Source organism: Microcebus murinus, chromosome 1, assembly GCF_040939455.1.
Source record: "Microcebus murinus isolate Inina chromosome 1, M.murinus_Inina_mat1.0, whole genome shotgun sequence".
Classification (NCBI taxonomy): domain Eukaryota; kingdom Metazoa; phylum Chordata; class Mammalia; order Primates; family Cheirogaleidae; genus Microcebus; species Microcebus murinus.
This window is the reverse complement of record NC_134104.1, coordinates 100,845,138-100,868,118: the sequence shown is the minus strand read 5'-3', so window position 1 is coordinate 100,868,118 and position 22,981 is coordinate 100,845,138. Positions and strand designations below refer to the sequence as shown.

At 36.4% G+C, this 22,981-nt stretch overlaps 1 protein-coding gene across 1 annotated transcript; it reads left to right on the top strand.

Moving 5' to 3' along the window:
• Positions 1-595: 595 nt before the first annotated feature.
• MFSD1 (major facilitator superfamily domain containing 1) lies at positions 596-22,513 on the top strand. Its single transcript, XM_012739778.3, has 16 exons — positions 596-850; positions 2,734-2,786; positions 3,434-3,546; positions 5,060-5,102; positions 5,376-5,443; positions 6,441-6,549; positions 10,785-10,887; positions 12,696-12,794; positions 13,253-13,364; positions 14,243-14,299; positions 14,637-14,793; positions 16,082-16,179; positions 16,788-16,900; positions 18,276-18,323; positions 19,214-19,271; positions 20,567-22,513. The coding sequence occupies exons 1-16, from the start codon at positions 688-690 to the stop codon at positions 20,568-20,570; spliced, it is 1,398 nt and encodes a 465-aa protein (XP_012595232.2). The 5' UTR covers positions 596-687; the 3' UTR covers positions 20,571-22,513.
• The last annotated feature ends 468 nt before the right edge of the window (positions 22,514-22,981 follow it).

The following is a 22,981-nucleotide window of genomic DNA, read 5'->3' as shown; positions in this document are numbered from 1 at the left end:
CTGTTCTCTCTTTGTCAAATGCCCTTTGCAGACATTTCTAAGGAATTAAGCGCCAATTTCTGCCACTGTTCTCACCACATTCATTCATCATACTGCATTTTAAAGTACTAGTTTCTGTCGACCTCTCCAACTAAACTCCGAAATCTCTAGGGTCAGAGAGGTTGCCTTATTCCAGTTCGTATTTCCAGTACCTGGCACATCAGGAGGTGCTCGATTAAGTTTGTCTGTATAAAGAGCAGTCATAGAAACTGGCGACAGCAGTGCTGCAAGGAGAAAGGCGGCATGTGTTTTGGTGTCCCTAGCGCAGGTCGGATTCTCAGGAGTCTGGCGTCGAGGCCAGGGGGAGGCCGGCCTTCTCCCGGAGGGAGTGCGCTGAGTCCGGCGTGAGTGCAAGTGTCAGCAGGGCAGGAGACAGAAGGACAGCGCGGGAAACGGTAGAAGGCTGGGTGTGGGCGCCTTAGGCTGTTTTTCCCCAAGAAGACTGTCGCTTAGGGAGAGCAAAGCACAACACGCCGGCTCCTCCTCAGCCCTGCCCTGCGCGCGATCACGTGAGGCTGGCCCTGCGTGACCTGCCGGCGTCACGTGAGGGCCCGTTGTCATGTGATCGCGGTCTGGGCTCCGGCGGCGCGGCTTCCTGCCTGTCCCGGAGTTGCTAGCGTTTTGGCCTCTCGGTCTCCGGTGGGCGCAATGGAGGAGGAGGAGGAGGAAGCGCGACCGCTGCTGGCAGGCGGCCCTGATGAGGCCGGCAGAGAGGCCCCCGCGGCCCCCCGCGCGCTGCCGGCCCTCTGCGACCCCAGCCGCCTGGCGCACCGGCTTTTGGTGCTGCTGCTGATGTGTTTCCTTGGCTTCGGTGAGCCGGCCGGTCGGGTGGGGCTGATACGCGAGCATTCCCGACGTTCTCTCGGAGCCACATGGGCACCGTGCTCGCGGGTGCCACGGCGCCTCAGCAAAGCTTCTGGCTTCGGCTCCTGGGCCTCTCTCTTCCCTTTGCAGCCCCAACCGGGCCGGTGGATGTGGCTAGTTATTAAGCACCCCGAACGTGGATGTCAGGGGACTGAGCTGGGCGAGCTTTGTCCCGGTCCTCTGTTCTCCAAGAAGTCACAGGCTAGCAGCTCGCCCCTGGGGCCATACATATGAGGCATCTCTAAATCTTCGGGGTTCCTCTCTTGTCACACTGTGTTCAGGAGAAATTCAGAAAGACTTAACTGCGCGCTTATCCCCTGTCCCTAACCCTCACCCCAAAACTACCTTCTTTATTATTTTTTTTAAAAATAATTTCGTTGGCATTCTTTTTTTATGTTCCTCACTCTCTTTGGGAAAACGTGTGAATGTGTCTTGCTGATAGTCTCAGCGAGTGGATGCGTTTCTTTAATCTTCCGCTCTGCCACTGTTAAGCAATCATACTGGACTGGACTTGTGGTAGGCTTGGCGATGGTTGATTTTACTGATGAAATCTGATGACTCTAAAAGCAGTTTCTCAAGATAATTTTAAAAACATCTTTCCTTTCTATGTTACAGTTTTTAATTTATTCTGCAGCTATTCTAAGGTAGCTGCAGAATAAGGTATTAGTTCAGTATGAAAGAATGTGTTTTTCAGGAGGCTAGGTGGAACTTGTGAGATTAGCAGGTTTAGGAATATTATGGGGCATAACCTTATGTTACTGCTGAAATGTATTAGTAGGCATGAAAAATGCTTTGGGCTTTGGTTTCTTTGCAACTTTTTTTGCCCCCTCTCCTCTTATTTTTTGAAAGATGATGCCTGTCCGTTAACCTTAAAGCATGACACTGAATTCCTTACAAGCAATAAAAGCAGGAACCAGAAGTTTCTCGGTTTAGAAACAAAAAACAAGAAAAACAACAACGAAACACTTTAATATAAAAATCGTTCCTACTCAAGCAGATTATTTTTGGTAGATTCTGGTTATCTGCCTGCGTTTCAGAAGCCAGATTCACACTTTTCTAATGACAGTTTTCATTCCTTTGAACCAGTTGCTGTGTGTACTTAGGGAGAGAGCAGAGAAATGGAGGCAATATTATCTTCAATCCTACCCAAGGATCTGTTATTTTACCTTTAAAATAAATCTCTGAGTGTGTGAATAGTAAATCTCTCTTCACTTCTCTCGAATACTACAACAAACATAATGCTTTAATTTAGTTCTTTAGAACTCTCAGTTGCAATTTTTTTCATTCCTGAGATTGCATTCACTACATTATTTGATCTTGGGTATTCTATTTAGAGTTAGAACTCGCTTCAGGTATTGGGTTAGTCAGAATAGCTAAATTCCAATCCTTTGCTTTCAAGATGCGTGGAGACCACCCACAGCTAACATTGTTAGGAAACTGTTCAGGATGTTTGTAAAATTTTTAGTATGTGTGTATGTTTTGGTAGCTGTAAGTAAGGAAAATATAGCTGCTTCATGAAGATGTTAATAAAATAATAGACTTGTGAACCATGATGAAAATAAAATGGAAAAACAGTTGATTGTTGATTTCTTTTAATTCAGGTTCCCAATATTTGCTGTGTGTGCGTGCTACTCATTTGTGAAAGTTATTTTGCTACAACTTAGAAAGTACTCATGGATAAAGGAAGTGGTCCACAAAAGTTTCCATTGTGTCAGTCCTCTAGCCCATAGTATAAACTCTTAAAATCACCTTTTGAGTAATATTTGCAACTTTAAATTTTTATATGGATACTATTATTACTTATAAAGTACTTGCTCTTCCTTTTTCTAGGCAGCTATTTTTGCTATGATAATCCTGCTGCCCTTCAGACTCAGGTTAAACGGGTAAGTTGATTTTTCACCTTTGTTCCTTTTGTTTTCTTTGGAGCAGGTGTAGCTGCTGAGGCACAATGTCAATATTTTTTAGTTTGGTTTTGTATTATAAAATATATTTGGTGTTTGTAATTTCTTGGGTTTTTAGATAGTCTTTTTTCTTTGTAAGTTTTTTTTTATCTTTGAACAGGGAAAAAATACATAGATCAGCCCTTTGCATTGTAGAATTAAAGAGGAAAGGAGGTAGGAGTTGGCAAGGATGAGGTGTGGAGAGGGTAGGATGTGATAGGCTAAGATTATTCTTTTCTATGTGGGAGGAGTCCCCATTGCAGGTAGTATTGAGGAAATAAGAATATACAAGGTAGAGACAGAGTGAGGAGGTCCTGCTAGTAGGTTGTTTGATCCTAGAATCCATGAAGCCCCTGAAATGGCATGTGTATGCAAGAAGTTCCCAGGTGTGACCATTTTTCTGGGGCAGGTGCCATAGCTTTCATGAAATTCTCAAGGAAGTTAGTGACTTACTACAAATGGGAAAGAAACTTGCCTTATACAGAAGGAATAATGTAACTACTATTTTCTATTAGCTTGTCATAATTTGATTTGTTAGTTGCTAAACTTAACTGTTTGGAAAAAAATAGTGTTATTTTCTTTCCATATAGGATATGCAGGTGAATACCACGAAATTCATGCTGCTGTATGCCTGGTATTCTTGGCCCAATGTAGTTTTATGTTTCTTTGGTGGCTTTTTAATAGACCGAGTATTTGGAATACGGTAAGCTTGAAAATAAAGTCTCACCTATGGGTAAATCTCACATAATTATTGGGAAAATACAGAGCTAGATTAAAATGTTTATGGAAAGAACTGAATGAGCTTCTGTATTGACTGTGATAATCTGCATGAATTTTTAAAAATGATTTTTCTCTCTGGAATAATTGGTTTTTTGAAACTTAATTGGTATTTCAATTAAGGTTGAGACTAAGAAATACTGCTGATGGAATGAAATAACCCAGTTATCTAGAGGTAAATTATGCTCACACTTGAGATCAGACAAAACAGAGTCTGAATCCCATTGCTACCACTTGCTCAACTTTCTAGCTGTTCTGAGCTTCAATTCCCTCAACTGGTAAAATACGGATAATAATTCCTACTCGAGGTGATTATGAGGATTAAAGGAGAGATGGATGTACAGTATTTGGCACATCGATAGTATGTGCTTCCCCCAGTCCCAGGGAGATTTTCTATTTCTGCCATTCTTTGGGAATTGAACTTTTTGTGACCACTTCTATTAGATACTGAGGAAGGAATAACACTAAGCTTTGTCACTTCTCATTCTTATTATCGTGTGTATGTTGTTAGTGGAGACTAAAGAGGGAATAGACTAGGAATATTTTCAGAAGGCAGAGACCAAGATGATGAAGAGTCTTTAAACCATATCTGGTAGATAAGAGTTGAAAAAATTTTAAGTGTTTAGACTTGGGCACTAACTTTTTAAAACGTTGAAGAGTTAAAGTGTGAAGGAAGAATTACATTTATTTTGTTTGGTCTCAAAGGTTAGACTTAGCTTGAAACTTTGGGGGAACAGATTCTACTTACTATGATGAAGAGTTTTCTTGGTCAGTTTGACAGAAGTGATATAAATTGTCTTGGGACTATAGTGAGTTTTCCAGTGGCACAGAACAGTGAGTAGAACATGGTATGACCATTTCACAAGGATCTTGAGAGAGATTTAACAAGTATGGTTTCCTTTGCTGATCTTTAAGGACTCTTCTGACACTGGCATTTTATTCTGGAAGAAAATCAATCAGATGTTCAGACTGCAGAATGTTAGACTTGTAATTGTATTAACATGGTTGATATTTTTCCTTTTAAAAGTAATTTTTAGTTATCAGAATTATAACCACTTAAAATTACTTAGCGTAGAATTCCTTGGAATCAATCCTAAACTCTTAAAAGAAATTTTATAAAGAATTTCCATTTTTAAGTAGTTTCAACCCTGGTAACTTCTTGAAGATTATTTAATAAGTTTCATTTAAGAGATAATGGGTTAAACTAATATATACCATTACTAAAGCCTCTGGAATCTCCTCAGAAATCTAGACTTCTATAGATTAGTATTCGGCCTAGGAAAGTTGCTGACTTCAAAGGCAAATGAGCACTTTTTCATTCTTTGGAGGGAATACAGAGGGGACAAAGAAAACCAAAGCAAATTATTATTAAACGTCTTTGTGATTATATATTGTAATATAAGAAGAAATTAAGAAATTTTTCTCTCTCTTTTAAACAGGTGGGGCACAATTATTTTTAGCTGTTTTGTTTGCATTGGACAGGTAAGGAAGGCCAAAATATTCATTAACTGACAGTGACTTTTGAATTCTCATCTAATTAATTCTGCTGGCAAAGATAAATGTCCACATGGTATAATACATAGTTTACTTTAAACCTTGAAATAAACGAACATTATTAATATTTTAATTTCACAGATTTACGAAGGAAGAATATTAAAACCATTGTAGAAGTTCTGATTTCTCATAAGTTATTGTTTCTCTTTAATACCTTGAATTTACTTTTTCATTGATTAAGCATTAAATTCTACATTGTAGGTTATTTTTGCTCTGGGTGGAATATTTAATGCTTTTTGGCTGATGGAATTTGGAAGGTTTGTGTTTGGGTAAGTTATGCATATTTTAATTTAGCCTAACTTACTGTTTTACTATTCATTGATTAAGGATTTAAAAAATATTTTTGTCTATTTTGGGAAATTACTTCACATCCTTGAAATCTGGCCACATATACATAAAATGTTTTTTAGTTGTCTTTTCTTAATTAAAAAAAGTTAAACAAAAATTTTGAGTGGTCATAGTTAACTCTGTGTGGGGTTTGAATATTAAACAGTTCTTCAGAAATGATATTTTTCATAAATGTTTTACTTGTTTTGTTGTATTGATGATGTGTTGAGGAGGATGGATAGGGAGCTTGATGTCTTGACCCAAAGTGTAAATTTTCATGTTTTCACAAAGTATGGACCACTTTCCCCATATCAGCACTTTGTATAGTTTAGATGGTGACGTTGTAACCCAGACTCCTTTTATTGCCTGGCACGGTTGTTGTGGCATATAAAATGACTCCAGTGCTTAGCAATATAAAACAACCATTTCAGTATGCTGTGGACTTTGTGGGTCAGGAATTTGGGCTGGGTATAGCATGGATGACTTGTCTGGTCCAGATGTCTGAAGCCTCAGCAGGAAAGATTCATGGGAGGCTGGGGCTGGAATCATCTGAAAGCTCACTGACTCACATATCTGGGCTGGGAGGCCTGGAAGACTAGGACTGTTGACTGGAGCACTTACAAGTAGCTTCTCTGTGTGGCTTGCTTTCTCATAGCATGAGGGTAGTTGACCTTCTTATTAATACAAGGTGACTCAGGGCTCCAAGTGCAAGTGTTGGAGTGAAAAGGCGGATGTTACCTTTTATGACCCAGCCTTGGGGTTACACAGTGTCACTTCTTCCATATTTTATTGGTTGAAGCAGTTACAGGCCCACCTAGATTCAAGGGGAGGGGACAGAGTCCCCACCTCTTGATAAGAAAGTGTCAGATTTTAAACCTGCATTGCTAACTATGGTTTTACTTTAAAAGATCTGACTTTTCTTTCTTTTCCTATTTTTAGGATTGGTGGGGAGTCCTTAGCAGTTGCTCAGAATACATATGCTGTGAGTTGGTTTAAAGGCAAAGAATTGAACCTGGTGTTTGGACTACAACTTAGCATGGCTAGAATTGTAAGTATGATGACAAACCAAATGAAACCAAATAGGAAGCAAAAAATTGAATCTTGTAGTTATCTCTTACAAATCACAGGGCGAAATGTGTATGGTAAATTAGGTATTGATTTTTAAATGTTCCTGTAGAACATAGTGTGATAATTAGTTTACTTTAAGTAAGGCATCTCTAACCTTATTTCAGTTAGTAAACAGTCTAACATGGCTACATGAACATTCATTAATTCAAAGAATCTTATTATGGAGAGGGATCTTACAAGTTTTGTTAACTGATTTCTTACCAATTTTGGTATTTCTGCTATGAAACCCTCTACATGTGGCCATCCAGTTTCTGCTTGCACATTTCCAGTGATCAGAAGCTCACTCTGTGATGAAACAGCCTGTCTACTTCAATTAATGTTTTGGAGCTCATTCTCATATAGAGATGAAACCTACCTTCACAAGTAGCTTTTACCAATTGTTCTGACTTTTACCCTCTGTTAAAGTTCTCTGCTGACAGTGGTTTGCTTATTTGAAGACAGCTCTTAAGTTCTTGGTCATATGCTCTCATTTCCTGTGATTGTCTAGGCCATGTGACAGGGGTCCCTGCTCCTTCACTGTGGTGTTCACACCTCCCTGGACTTATCTTTGGTAGCCAGTACTCTTTCTGGCAATTGGAACCTAGAAATGATCATGTGTTTCAGGTTTGGTCTGATAGAGGCTACCCAGAGGAACAACATGATGTTTTTATTAATGCATCCTGTAAGGTATTTTGGCAGTCCAAACCACAGTTTTTCCTTATAGAGTCCTATGAATAAAAGATTTAAAGAAATCTTTGCCATTAAAAATCAAGCTTTCAAAGACTAATAAATGGCATGAAAATGCCAATGTTCTTTTTTTAAATTTAATTTTATTTATTTTAGCGTATTATGGGGGTACAAGTGTTAAGGTTACTTATATTGCCCATGCCCCCCTCCCCCATTGAGTAAGAGCTTCAGGCGTGTTCTTGTTGGAAAGAAGAAATCCAGTGTACAAAGCTTTTAATATAATATTTTATCATATGAGTATTTCTATATTTGTGTACATGTACATTCTTTCTGATTTTTTTCACTATTATAAGTAGTGTTGTAGTCCAAAACTCTTACTATAAAACTTGTCTGCAACTTTGATGATTTCCTTAGGCTAGGTGGTTAGGAATGGAATTATTGCATCAGGTGTTTGAGAACTGTTGAGACTTATTTATAGATTACCCTTCCACAGATGTGTACATCCCCATCTATAGAGTATGAGAGTATCCCTTTTATTGTAGCTTTGATAGTACAGGCTGTTATTACTTTTAAAAAAAGTCTTTTTATCACTTTGGTAGGGAAATAGCTAAATATTATTTTAATTTGTAATTATTTGATAAATAGTATGATTTCCCATGTTTTCTCAATTTTATCTACAGGGATATTCCAACAGGCTTCATTATGTGTCTTATGCAATCAAAATATCTGTGAGAGTTTGTGGATCTAGTTGTCCGATAACTTCTCAAAGAGGGAAGTAAGATCAGTTAAGCAAGACTCATTCTCACTGATTCCATTCTGGATACTAGTGATCATTAGGTTCTTCTCTGTGTCACTGTAACTTAGTTATAATCTACTAAACTGCATTCTGAGGAGCCCTGAGAGAGAGAGAGTGAGAGAGAGGGAGAGAAAGAGAGAGAGAGAGAGAGAGAATGTGTATGTGTATGTATATATTCTTTTGATGATAGAGCTAACAGGATTTGCTAATGGAAAATGTGTGGATTGGGGAGGTGAGGGAAGGAGGAGCTCAGGATGATACCAAAGCTTTTGCCTGAGCAACTGGAAGAAAAGAGTTGCTGTGAGTGAGGATGAGAAAATTACAGCAGCAGGAGCTGGTGTGGGGGATGGTGGGCAGAATATTAAGAGCTGAGTCTTGAGCACTTAAGTTAGGTTTGACTTGCCTTCCAGACATCCGGGTAGAAATGATGAGTAGGCAGTTACATATATGGCTATGGAATTCAGAAGAAAGACCTAGACAGTGATATAAATTCAAGAGCAAGGAAAATGCTGCTTAAAATTGCGAAACTAGATAAGATCACCAGGGCTGTGAGTGTTGAAGGAAAGAGATGTCCAATGACCAAACCATGGGGAACTTCCACATTTATAGGTTAAGAAGATTGAGATGGAACAAATGAAAGAGCTCCCAGGGCAGGGGGTGTAATGCAGAAAGGCAAGAGGAAAACTGCAAGACTGTAGTGTCCTGGAAAGAAATTAAGGAGGAGAGAATGTCGACTGTGTTAATGACTGTTAATTAGGAGCCTACTGACTAAGTCATGCTACTGAAGACAGAAATGAATGTGTGCTCGACAGTATTCTCACAGCAAAAACAGTAGCAAATTTCACATGTCTGTTTCTTACAAAATGCCAGCCAATGGTATTTCTCAAACGAACAGGAAGGTAAATGGAAACCTATTGGAAACTTTCTACAATGTCATCAAAAAGATAAGCTCCTCAAATACTAGGATATTGCCTCTTAATAATGTTTAATTCTAAAGTATCTAACATGACCTGGCTAAGCAAGTGCTTACCAAATATTTGTTAAAATAATGTTTAAAAGCAACAAATTGCAAAGGAAAATCAAAAGGGTGCTGGACCTCCAACTCCTAGCTAAGACATGAATAAGAAGGAAAATGAGAAGTCCACTGCTTGAAGAAGGTAAAATTGTCTAAACTTGATCAAAGTCACTGCTCAGACAACAGAGAAATCATAGAGTGGTTAACTGTGTGATCATTCTGGAAGATGCACTAGAGCAAGAGAAGCACAAGGACTGAATCTGTCAGGTCCCTAGCAACTCTGTAATGGAATGGCTCTTGAACATTCTGATCATAAAATACTTTCATCTAATGATGTTTGACATGAACCCTAAATACAGAAATCAGATAAAAGTCGAGCGGCTCTGGCCGAAGCTGAGGTGGCTGTCTGAGAATTGGCTCGCTCCACCTCCTCAGGTCCCCCCCCCCCCACACCACTCCTATAACCCCTACCCTACCTCTTAGAAGCCTTGAGATTCCCTTCTAGAAACTTAGGGCAATTTATGTGTCAGTATGTCTATATTCTGACCACTTCACACCATAGCCACTGCTAACCCTCCTGGGCTAAGCCCCATCAGCTCTGTTCTGGATTATTGCTGTAGCTCCCTAACTGCTGCCTTTGCCCCCACTTGTAGTTTGTTTTGAATCTAGCAACCAAAGTGAGTCTGTCAGTGTGTAAGTGGATCATGTCACTTCTCCTCTGAAAACCCCAATGGCTTCCTATCTCATACACAATAAAAACTGAAAGTCCTTCTTACTGCCTATAGCTTCCCTCCCCACCATTTCCTTTCTAGGGACCTCATCTCATCCTCTCCCCTCTTCATTTCTACTGCTTTGGCCTCTGCCTTCCTTGCCATTCCTTGAACATGCCAGGCGGGCTCCCTCTCGGAGCCTGTGTGCTGGCTGTTCCTTCTGTCTCAAATGCTCTTTCCTCAGGTATGCCTGCAGTTTGTTTCCTTTGAGTTTTTACTCCCAAGAAAGTTTCTCAGTGAGGCCTCCACTCCTAATTTTATATTCTCCTTCATTGCTTTATATTTTCCTTGGTTTTTAAAGCTCTTGTCACTGCTTAATATACTACGTATTTTATGTTTTCTACCCCACTAAAATGTAAGTTTTATGAAAGTTGGATATTTTTCTGTTTTGCTCTTTATTATATTCCTGACACCTGAAACAGTGACTGGCAGGTAATAGAGGCTCAGTAATTGCTGAGTGAATGAATAAATGAGGATATTACTTACTGTAACTTTCGCTATTTTTTTTTATGCACATTCAGAAGAAGAATTTTTTTTTTTCCAGTACCAGGAAAAGCAGCTTTTCCTGAGCTACTGTTGTATTTTTGTCTTAGGTACTCTGTGAATTTTATAACTTCTGCTTCATTTTTGCTTTGGCTGCTAGGAAGTTCTAAATGTACTATGTTATTTTGGATATCAGTCTTTTCTAATAGATTGGCATTAGAAAAACATAGTAACTTTATCTGTAGCTTTATCTTTGTCAGTTTTTCCCCTATGGGGTTTAAAAAAAATTACCTCCTATTATAATCTGGGTCCTATTATACCTATTTCTCTAAGCCACCTCAAATCTTTTTTATTTTTTATTTTTGGAACAAAGCATATGTTTAAATAATTGAAAGTTCTGTTGATTGTTTTTCCTTCTCATTTAGGGGAGTACAGTCAACATGAACCTCATGGGATGGCTGTATTCCAAGATTGAAGCTTTATTGGGTTCTGCTGGTCCCACAACCCTTGGGGTCACACTTATGATCGGTAAGTGAATGCTAACGTCTCGCATCTTACTCTTTTGAAAGCTTGTCAAAAGAGGAAAGAACACAGGAATTGGTGTCAGACCACTTTGGTTATAGTTTTGCACTTATGGTTTCTTCGTTCTCTGATCTAACTAGAAATAGACTATCATTTACTCTGTTTGTATGTTAATTTCCACTTTCTCAAAATGGAGGGTCTTGTTCCTTGTCATCTATTTCGGTGTTGTCATTTGTATCTCATAGTACAAAGACACAGTGTATGTGAAATCTGTGTGAGGGAGACAAATCAGGGAATTTATTCATGTAAGGTGTTAATAGTCTGTAGCAGAAGGGAGAATTGTTTCCTTTTGATCAAATTCAGTATGCCTAGAAAGCTTAGATTTTATATACGTCAGATGTGATATGATATGGTTGAAAATCTAAGTTGGGAGTCAGGAGCCTGGGTTTTAATGCCAACTCTAACTAGTTCTGTCATCTTGGACAAGAAAGTTAATCTCTTTGTGTCTCAGTTTTCTTTTCTGTCAAATTGCAGGTGTTTGATCAAAGCTGTACAGGTCCCTCCTGTCCCTAAGTTCTCTTAGCTAAGGGCTCCATTGTGCTAGTTACCAGGCAGGTTACTGAGAACTGTATAAGGCCCTGTGGATTCATCACATTTGTTTTTTCTCTGAGCAGTGAGTTTGTCTAGGTGAGCCCCACAGTGTGTATATGACTGTTTGCAAGGCTCCAGAGAGACCTGTAGCATGGTGAGGTAAAAGCTCTGTGCCTAAGATCTGCACATCTTTTATTCTTTATAATTCCTTAGTACATACAGCCTGGTAAAAAGAGGACAGTGGAGAGGGAATCCCAAATAGGCAAGAATATCTAAAAATTCCTTTCTTCCAAACCCTCCCTCTTAAATTCTTTTCCTTACTTAAAACCTCTTTTTCACTCTCTCAAATGCTTCTAAGTGTTCCATCAAGTTCCCTTCACAATGGAGATCTTTAGAATTTTAAAGAATTTTAGAGCCAGAAAAGACCTCTGCCATCATCAAGTCAAAGTCTCTTATTTTACAGATGGAGAAATTGAATCCCAGAGACTTTAAGTTCTGTGTCCAAGAACACTCAGCTTGTTAGTGCCAGCAGTAGAACTCACATCTGCTGACTCTAATTTCAGCAATCTTTCAGCTAGACCATGTTATATCAGTCTTTGTTTATTTCACTAAGCTTCTTTTGAAAATTCTTCTTGAGTGTAAACTTTATTCACTCTTTATCCTGATTTACTGTTAATCTAACGATATGAGGTCAGCATTAGGGAGAAATGCCGCACTCACAGGAAAGAGAGCCTCAGAGAGCTGTGTTTTGGGAGGGTGGGGCCCTTTGGGCTGCCAGAGGGAAGGAGCAAAGGTTTCAGACTTTGGGAAGGGGTCAGAAGGAAGAGAGGTGATCACAGAATCAGACTTGGCTTTGGTAATTTTTTTCCCTTGGCATCCATCAAAGTGGTACTTAGATTGAATTAAGAAATTAGGACTAATTTGCTGGCTGGTTATCAGGTTTCCTCAGTCTATGTTCTCCATTATAAGCCTAGACTAGTTTGTTCTAGTGTTTTTCTAGTCTCCGACCTTCTACTGAGCAATAATATAATAAAGGTGATTACTGTTTGTTGAGTATTTACCATGTGCACTTTCTCTTCTGTCCTGGTTTAGTAATGGCAGGCTTTTCTTATGTCTTTAGATGCCATCCCTTTCAGTTGATGAGTTTTCTGCTATTTATATAATGTACTGCCTTTTAGGAACTTTAGTCTGGTTCTCTTTTTAAATCTGGTTTTTTCATTTAGGTGGTATAACGTGTATTCTTTCACTAATCTGTGCCTTGGCTCTTGCTTACTTGGATCAGAGAGCAGAGAGAATCCTTCATAAAGAACAAGGAAAAACAGGTAAGTCTAAATGAAAGAAGAATGGGACTTTGGGGAATTATAGCCTTTGTGAGATAATTTACAATGAAATAAGTTCCTATGCAATGTTATAAATCCAGTGGTGCTTAAGACATGTTTTTTATTTCCAAATCTATTTTTACTTTTCTAAATATTGGATATTTTTTTTTCCTCTTAAATGTTTTGGCAGAATTTACATTCTCAGTTGTACTTTGTATGTTTGCAAAATGATTATTGTTCCTGGAAGGGAGTAGGATGGTAGGTACCAATCTTAGTTTGGCTTTTTCTTATGTCTTTGTAAGTTATCCCAGAAATGATGTTTGTATAATTTACTAGAGATGTATTTTTTAAACTGAATTGCAAGGGTTAATAACATTATTAAAAAAATAATCTTGACTACAGATGAAATCTCCTTAGGTATGCAAAATTATGCTGATAGCATCTTTCTTTTCTTCTCTAAGGGGAAGTTATTAAATTAACTGATGTAAAGGACTTCTCCTTACCCCTGTGGCTCATATTTATCATCTGTGTCTGCTATTATGTTGCTGTGTTCCCTTTTATTGGACTCGGGAAGTGAGTATTCTCTAGCATTCCATTTTTCTTGACTGAATTATAATGAAAGTTCAATTGCATAAATGTGATTTTTTTTTTACCAGCAAATCTTGCTTCTCTGATTATAGCTTATATTTTCACAGAAATTGCTTTATATCTTGAGATACAAATGATTTTCTTAGCTCAAGCTTTAGTATTGGTTTTATTCTTTTGAAGAAATACCTATTAACAGTTTTGATTCATAATACTGATTTGTTTTAATAGTCATTTTGGACTAGAATTCTTTTTTATTTCCTCTTTATTCTTTGATTAGGAAGCCTCTTACTGAGAATGGGGACTGGGTATTGGTGCACCGTGACTGGGCACGTCTCCATTTGTTAGGACTGTAATTCTGCCAGACTTAAATTCAGGGTTCAAAGCAAATTCTTGTTTGCTCTATCTTCTACTTCTCTTTCCTTTTAAATTGGCAGCTGCTTAAACAGAGCAATAATGTGTTTGTGTATCATTTTAAATAATTTGACATAAAAAACCCTATTTGCTATTAATATATTTAGCAAAGAACCTGTCCAGTACTGTTTTTTAAGGAAAAGAAGCAGCTTTAATTCCTTATAGTAGTATATTTAGTTTTCTGAAAATTTGTGTGTAATGCTTGTTGTATATGTAAAAAGGACAAAAGAGGCATCATATTTTATTTAGTCAGTGAAGTATTTATATACTTTATATAAGTACTTTAAGCTTTAGTAAATTGCTTGAAGGTAAATATTAAAAAAGGTGGGAAGTATCAAGAAAGAAATGTTTATTAAACTTAAGAGTTTTTATTCATCTTTATTTTATCTTTGGTTTTTGAAAACAGGATAGTTCTCTCTAATGTACTCATTTCTCTATCTTTTTAATTTTAGAGTTTTCTTTACAGAGAAATTTGGATTTTCTTCCCAGGCAGCAAGTGCTATTAACAGGTATTTCATGAATTCTGTAAGTGCTACTGCATGCAAACTGTGGGTCTTTAACTATAACCACATGTTATAAGAGGCAGAAAGAGATATATGTGACGTAACATCCACAGTGTGAAACCCAGACCATATTGGGACTTGAATCCTGAATGTCCATCTTTGCATTAACAGAAAACCAAAGAAATCTTGGATTGCTTTTTATATTTCTATTTTCTGATGACCATTTTAGAATAATGTTAAATGAGTTAGGATTTGCTTTGCCTAATATTTTTTGGGATTTTCTTGATATTCATTTTTGGCTATTGTTGCATTTCATTAAATATCTTATTTGTTCTCTGGGCAGCATTGTATATGTCATATCAGCTCCCATGTCCCCAATATTTGGGCTCCTGGTGGATAAAACAGGGAAGAACATCATCTGGGTTCTGTGTGCAGTAGTGACCACTCTCGTGTCCCACATGATGCTGGCCTTTACGATGTGGAACCCTTGGATTGCTATGGTAACATCTGTGTTAACATGTCAGGGGTGAGGGGGCCTGTCAAGTCCATATGGGGAGGCACGCTCAGCAAATCAGAGGGCAGTGCCTGTGGCAGGGGAGAAACAATGATTCGATTTCAATTCCTCCAAAAGAGTTATTATTTAAAGGGGAATTATGAATTGTTAATGTATAAGGTATCTTTTCATTTGGCATATTTATTAATAACAGGGTACCCTCAATGCTGAAATAGAATTTGAAATAAAATAGCCTTACAAAAGCCAGAGTGCTTAAAATTCTATTTGTTTTTCTGAAATAAATGACTTAAAATAAGTAATTCCATCATAGGTGGCAAAAAAATCTGTTGGCCCAGTATCCATTGTTTGGTCTTTGACTGTCTTAGTAGTTTTTAAAAAAGTGATAATGAATTTATCTAGTTTTTGTTGTTATTCTTCAGAATGTCATTTTTAAGACCATAGACCGCAGTGCTGCATTTCACATGAGTGTTTGTGTACTTGGTGAGAATTTCTGTAGAAATATTTCTATAGATACAGCACAGATTACTAGAAGTAGAAATGCTATAGGCAGAGGCTTTGTAAATTTAGCTTCTTGGAAGATACTGTGAAACTTCTTCAGTAATTTTCTACCCATTTATAACTTCACCGATAACATACAAAGATGTCTGTGTTTTAGCGTCCTTTCCATTATTAGGTATTGGCATTATTTTAATCTTTGCCAATCTGGTAGGTATAAATGATACTTATTTAAATTTGAATCATAAGGTTTCTTTTTTAATGGAATAAAAGTCAGCATTAGGACATATCTTACAACCAGTGGTGGCGCTATTTGGTTCTCGGCTATGCTCTCCAATTGGGTGTTGACCCAGAGGTAGAATGATATGGACTGTTGGCATGATGTTACCTTGATGACCTTATTTGTCATGCCTAGTAAATATTAGAAAACTAGCTTGCCTGAAATATAGGTAAGAACTTTTTGCAAATTAGTTTAGTTTTCATGCTTGGTCCTTGACTACATCCTGGGCTTCAGCCAGTTATGTATACATATAGTTTGACAAATGAAAATGATTAAGAGAGTGTGTATCTTGTCACTAGAGAGAAACTCTTAAGGTATAAGAGGTCCAAGACTTTTTTATATTATTTGAATATGAGTTTTAGCCTAATCAAAATAAAATTTGCCTGACTATTCATATATTATTAATAGCTAGTATGTCACTTTTGCTAATCTGAATCAAAGGAAAAGCACCTTTTGGTTAATATAAGACTTTTATGCCTTATCATATTGCTTTCTGTAGTGCCTCCTGGGACTCTCCTATTCATTGCTTGCCTGTGCATTGTGGCCAATGGTGGCATTTGTAGTTCCTGAACATCAATTGGGAACTGCATATGGCTTGTAAGTATTTATGCTACGCATCATATTTGTCTTTCTCTTCTGTGTCAATTTAATTATCACATAAAACTCCAGATCTCCTGAATCTCATCATCATCTGGCTTCTGAGAGAGCTCTAAACCTGGAGATAACTGGAAAAGTTGCTAAATCTATTTAAAATACTATTGTAGCAACAGAAGAACTCCAAGCCTCTCCAGCAAGAGAGCTGGGATAGGCTAACCTATAATAGATACTTGCTGACATTACCATCCACCTGCCCTTTTATGTGAGGGTTTCTTGGTGAGAAGTTGAGTATCTTCTGTGGCCTAAAAAGGTAAGAGGGAGAAATCGCACCCAAGTTGGTGTTCACATAGCCCTTTCTTTCATTCAGCAGGAAGGTGTTAAGTACATACTACACTTAATGAGGCAAACTCCCTTACCTTTGGGCAGACACTCTAGTAGTGGAAATAGTCATGGAATAAAAAACAAAATCTAATCAAGTCATCCCTGGTTGAAAACATCTCTTAACATTAATAGTATGTGGTTTACAGATAGACATATTTATAGGGAAGTGTTAGTCTGTGTGTGAAGACTTGAAAATGAAATGTGTTTTTATATTTCTTAAATTGTAGCATGCAGTCCATTCAGAATCTTGGGTTGGCCATCATTTCCATCATTGCTGGCATGATATTGGATACTCGGGGATATTTGTTTTTAGAAGTTTTCTTCATTGCCTGTGTTTCTTGTGAGTATGCCATGTGGCAACATTTAGTTTCTTTTAATATGTGGCAGAATGTTCTATTCTCATTTTTACTTTTAGGTTTTTGTTATTGTTCTCTTTTTTCCCTCCTCTGAAACCAAATCCCTAAAGGCATGTATGTCTCTCAGATTTGCCTGATTCTCAGCTTGTGTACCAGAGTTTCACAGCTGGTGACTTTCTGGCTCGTTGAAGAGTCACAGGCATTTTTCAGGAGATTCCAGTTCTTAAAGGCAATAGTGGAATCTGCTTCATATTGTGTTTTAAATGTTTATGGTTTTTAAAAAACATTTTTCCCCTTTATAGTGGAACACTTTGAAAGAGTCCTGAGTATGTCCCTACTGTGAATGAGTGGACATTGGTGTGGTTTTTGTGTGAGTGCTCATGGTTTGTTTATTAGACAGTTGTAAATGGCTTTTATTTTTAGTCTGTTATTTAATTTTTACCTATAATAGTTCATTGGTTAAAAATAGGATGCATTAGAAAACTTGAAAAATGATGTCAGCATTTTTCATAATAATCTCTACCATACACATAAATTATATTTATCTAAAATAATTTTCCTATAGCACATCAAGATGTCTTTTATACTTCAGTAACATGTGCTCAACAATGGCAAGCCACAGTGATGATATTATCAAACTTTGTTTCCCTTTACTGGGAATAAAGACTATATTTGAAGTATGGTATTTGCAGATAATTGCTTATAAATAGCTTTGAATGCATTTTATCTCATAATTTTCGAAACAAGCACATCAAATGTTAACAATAAAGCCAATAAATCATTTGTTTTAAAAAAGTGGGTCATGTAAGAATTTAAAACATTTAATAGTGGGCCTTACTTGTTAAGGGAAAAAGCTAAGCACCTGACTTTTGAGGTCTATGCTGGATGTGGGTTTCTGGAAGTCTAGTGACCATGTTTTAATGTTTGGTCATATAATTTATAAAATGGACATGATGCTTTCAGACTTAAAACCCCCAAAGGACTCCTTCTGTTTGGCTCTCTCTAAAATGATGAACAGTCTGTGGTTGGAAGTTTTGGGAAGTACCAGGAAGGACCAGCCCTGACAAGGGGAGAGGAAATAGGGGTAGGGATGGCCTGTGGGCAGGTCAGCTCCCGCTCCTCTAAGGGGTCTCAGCTTCTCCATTTCTGGCCCTGCCATCCCTGACCCCTGGAGAAAATGGTATGTAACTTATATTTAATGCTTTGGGAAAATAAAATACTGTGAATAATAATTTAATTTTAAGTACTAGTTCATAAAGGTCTGATTGTGTCTAAGCTTTACTTTGTAATTATGATTACAAAGGAATCATTGAGAAGAAATACGTATTTTTTAAGGGCCCTTTGTTTTTTCACTCCTAGTGTCACTTCTATCTGTGGTCTTACTCTATTTGGTGAATCGTGCCCGAGGTAAGTAGAGGTTCTGATATTTTCTTCTCCGACGCCCCTGTATCATTTTGTGGGATCCCTGGAATGTCTGCCTTTTTGAGGGCCAATGCTTTAGTTCATGTAATAATGACTTTCTGTTCATAGTGGTAGAAACATTTAATTTTGTAATATATAATTATATATTCTGAACCATCTCACTTATTCAAATTGCTGTCATGTTTTTCCATCTGCTAGTAAGAGCAGTTTAAATTTTATAGTATAAAATCTAAGATGTCATTTTTATTATATATTGGCAGAAAGAAATACGCTATTTAAAAAATAAGCTAAAGCCCCTCCTGCATTATTGTCTTGTATTTTTAAAAAATAAGAAGCAAATTTATAGCTATAATTTGCATTTTAAGACTGAAAGTATTTGGTTTAGAATTAGAAATTACAGAATTGTTTTTGGTAAGTTATACTATATGCATTAGTGCTTTGTTTGTCATTCTTTATAAGATTTTTATGTTGCCCTTATTAACTTTTCTAACTGTTTACTTGTGAAGGGTTTTATATACATGGCAGAATGTAATATACATGTAATTCAAATAACTTGAGGTTATTTAATTTCTCTTAATTTTCACTATTATTGAATATTAATACAATGTCCTAATTAACAAAACCTGAAGCAATGCTAAGTCCAAACTTAAAAAGAAAGAAAGCTAAAATTAAGGGGTATTTGTATCATACAAGGATTCTATTTTTTCCTCTTGGGAAGGTTCCAGTGAATAAGCTTTTTTTCCTCTCATCTTCTGTAGCTCTTTCTAGTACTTAAAATAAAGTGTATCTATGCAAATGCTTGCATGTGTGTATGGTTGAATTTTACTTACTTTAATATTTATATTGAAAAAATTCTATGTTTATTTGTGTTTTAGGTGGGAACCTAAATTATTCTGCAAGACAAAGAGAAGAAATAAAACTTTCCCATACTGAGTAAGTATTTAAGGGAGAAAAGTTGCCAAATTTTGAAAATCTTAAATATTAGTATTTTGTTTTAAGGGTTTTGGTTTTGAACTTTTAGGAGATTGGTCTTTTTCTTGAGTTTTGAGAGCTAATGATTATGTCAGGAACTATTATAACAAAATTCTTACTTGTTTCAGAAAATTTTTAAAATGGATATCAGGGCCTAAAATTAAGTAAAAAATAATAATTGTGCTTAAGTTGCCCTCTGAGAGAGAGAGAGAGAGAGAAAGAGAGAAAGAGAGAAAGAGAGAAAGTATCTGTAGTACTTGCAATTTATTGGAGGAAAGGCATTTATCCTAAGTTTCTGGGGTGAACTTATCATTCCATTCTCTCAGATATTTTCCTTTTCTTAAGTAGTTGTGAGAATTTCTCTTCTCCTGGTACCAGCATGCTATTCTGTGTTCTTTGACTCATTTAGAACAGATTAAAATATATAGTATGAGGTTTAAGTTAAATTAATTTTTTCTGTAACTATATGCTAAAACATAATGGTGATCCTATTTCCTGTTATTTCTAATTTATTTCAACTTTGAATTTTGTATTATTTAAAAAATCGATTTGTAAATATATATACCATGTGATTAAGTTTCATGACTTTTGACTAAGTTAAAGTCTGTTATTGGCTGTGTTTTTAGGGGTGGGGGTGATTTTGATCATATCAATTTCATTTCAACGTAGTAATTCCACTTCTAGAAATATATCTTAAGAAAATAATTGGAAGTTTTATGAGTTTTGACTATCTTTATGACAGTCTGGTTTATTATGCTAAAATATTAGAAACAACATAAATGTCCCAAAGTAGGGAAAGTGATTAAATATATTTTGACACATCTGATATTAAAAGTGTATTTTAGAAGGATTTTAATGTCGCAGATACTTAACATGCCATATGTTAAATAAACAAAATGTAAAAATGCATATATTCTAATTTTATTCAAGAAAAAGTGTGCTGGTGTACGCATGTCTTAAACCCAATTACTTGTGTATAATAGAAAAAATACTGAAATAATACCAAAATATTAACAATTCCATCTGAATGGCAGGGTTGAGGATTTTTTTTGCTATCCCATATTTTTCAAATTTTCTACATTGATTTGTTACTCTTACAATCAAGAAGAATGAAAAAATTATCCAGAAAAATGTATAAATTTCAATATTTGATACTACATGTCATGTAATGCTTATGATTTTCATTTTGTAAGCCAGATAGACCTTCATGTTTTTTCCTTCCTCTTTTTGATAATATATCGCATTATGTTTTGCAGATGAGAAGTTTAAATGACTGTCATGAGAATGGGCTGCACGCATCACTGGTTTGACAACCTCCATTTAAAAATTTTTTTTATTTAGAGTTTAGTCATTAGGAAAAATAATGGACTGTAAAGTTGTGTTTGAGATATACTTATTCCAAAGTGTATTTGCGAGGCCTATTTTAGCCTATGTCTTTTATATTGTGTGTTGCTGAAGAATTCTATTTTAGAATAGGCCAGTCAACAATGAAAGGTTAAGAAAATTGCTGTGGAACATCCAGGTGAACTTGAGGAGGAACAGTTGAACATGGAAAACATCGGATCTGCTGTTGAGATATTTTTGCAAAGTTTATCTTAGGGATATGGCCTTTATTTTATAGCAAAAAAACAAAAACAAAAAAACTTGGGGAATAGAAGGGCTGTTTTACACAGAGTAAACAATGGCATTGTAATAGGCATTCCCTGTTGTGAGAGGGAATGATGATAGGGAATATATGAATGATATTCGTATGAAGTCTGTTCATATTCATGACTAGCAGATTGTGCTTCTCTCTCTGTAGTTATGAGGGTTGCTGAGCAGTGACTCTTTTGAGTTTTTTTTCTCTCTGCTACTGAGGATCCTAATCCTGTAGGAGCATAATTTTGTAGTACAAACTTTCTGTACAATTTTTTTATGGTCTAAGTAATGACATTTAAAAAAGTACCATTCAAATTATGATAATTTCCTATTTACATGGATAAATAAAATCACTGGGCCAAGCATGGTGGCTTACACCTGTAGTCCCAGCTTTCTAGGAGGCTGGGGCAGGAAGATTGCTTGAGCCTAGGAATTTGAAGTTGCAGTGAGCTATTATTATACCACTGTACTCCAGCCCAGGCAACAGAGCAAGCAAGACCCTTGTCTCAAAAACAAAGCAACAAAAAAAATTTTTGGATTTTTTTAAAAAAAATATTAAAACACTGATTTTAACTTTAATTAATGTTGAAGATTAGAAGAAAACCCAAGTTGGAATAAGGAAAACTTGCCTAATTACAGTCATTGAAAAATTATGGGAATAGATTTTTCTCTAGAGTAGGCATTTAAGTGACATTTGTGTTTTTTGTATTAAATAAAATATGAATATGAAACTTCTCTGGGAAACCTTAAACACTTTTCAATGGACTTAGCCTTAGCATATTTATAAAGGTCAAAGAATTTTTTATGTGTTTTGCTCTCTATGGGCATGCAGATATTTTAGACAGCAAATATTAAACCAATGAATTTAGCCAATTGTATTGTTTAAAGTATATGGCATAACATTTTATGTCTAAAAATTTGGGAACAGGTTGAAAATGCATTCCATATGCAGAGTAACTTTATTTACATCCATTTTTGAGATTTACAGTTTATTGTGTCATTATTCAGTTATTAGTTCTTCAGGCTTTGACTGCCAGGTGACTGTTCTAGCACATGGCTATTAAATATTGATCTGGCCAGTGGGGGAGGGTGCAGGAAGTCCACACTGCTGCCCCTCTCAGGAACTTTGTCCACACTGTTCCCTTTGCTTAGAATGTTTTCTCCCAGGCTCTCTACAACAGGTTTCACCTGATTTGTTAAATACAACAGAAAACCTTAGTGTCTATCTCAGAATCATTTTTCCTCATGGAAACTCTTCCAGACACTTCAGACTGTATCAGGTTCTTCTAACATTCCCTTGAGCTTGTACTTTTTCTTCTTGGCTTACCTCAACTTGTAATGAAGATTTTGTGATGGTGTGGTTGTGGGTGTCTGTCTCTTCCTTAGATTGTAAGCTCTCTGAGGGCAGGGACTATGTCTGTTTTGTTAATGATGGTTGTATACATAGTGCCTAGCAAAAAGTAGGCACAAAATAAATATTTTTTGAACTGTACATAAAAAGAGTAAATTGGAAAAACCTTTTTGGAGGGTGAATTGTCAGTATGAATAAAAAGACCTAAAAGAGGGACGGTGGTTGACTGCATGCCTTTTGTCTTAGCCATTCCATTTCTAATAATTTGTCCTGAGGAAGCCATCAGACAGAAGAATACACATAAGTATATTTTAAGGCATATATCTTCATTTCCAGGTTTTATAATAGCCTGAAATAGGAAACCATTGAAATTTATAAGGCTAGGAGATTTGTTAAGTACATATCACATGCTTAAGGTGAAATATTAAGGAGTAATTCAATGGTTTTGTTAGAGAACATATTGACATGGAATAATATTGATGGCATTTTTATTTGGAAGATTCATACTGCTGCCATTTGTATAAAAGCAAACACACACACCTATGAAGGATATATATCAGTTTCTGAGTGATGACTTTGACTTATTTATATAAATTTTTCCAAAATATTTATTGTGTAATAAAATTTTAAAAAATTCACAAAAAACATAATTCAATGCAAGTTTGAGTGCTACTGTTTGAGA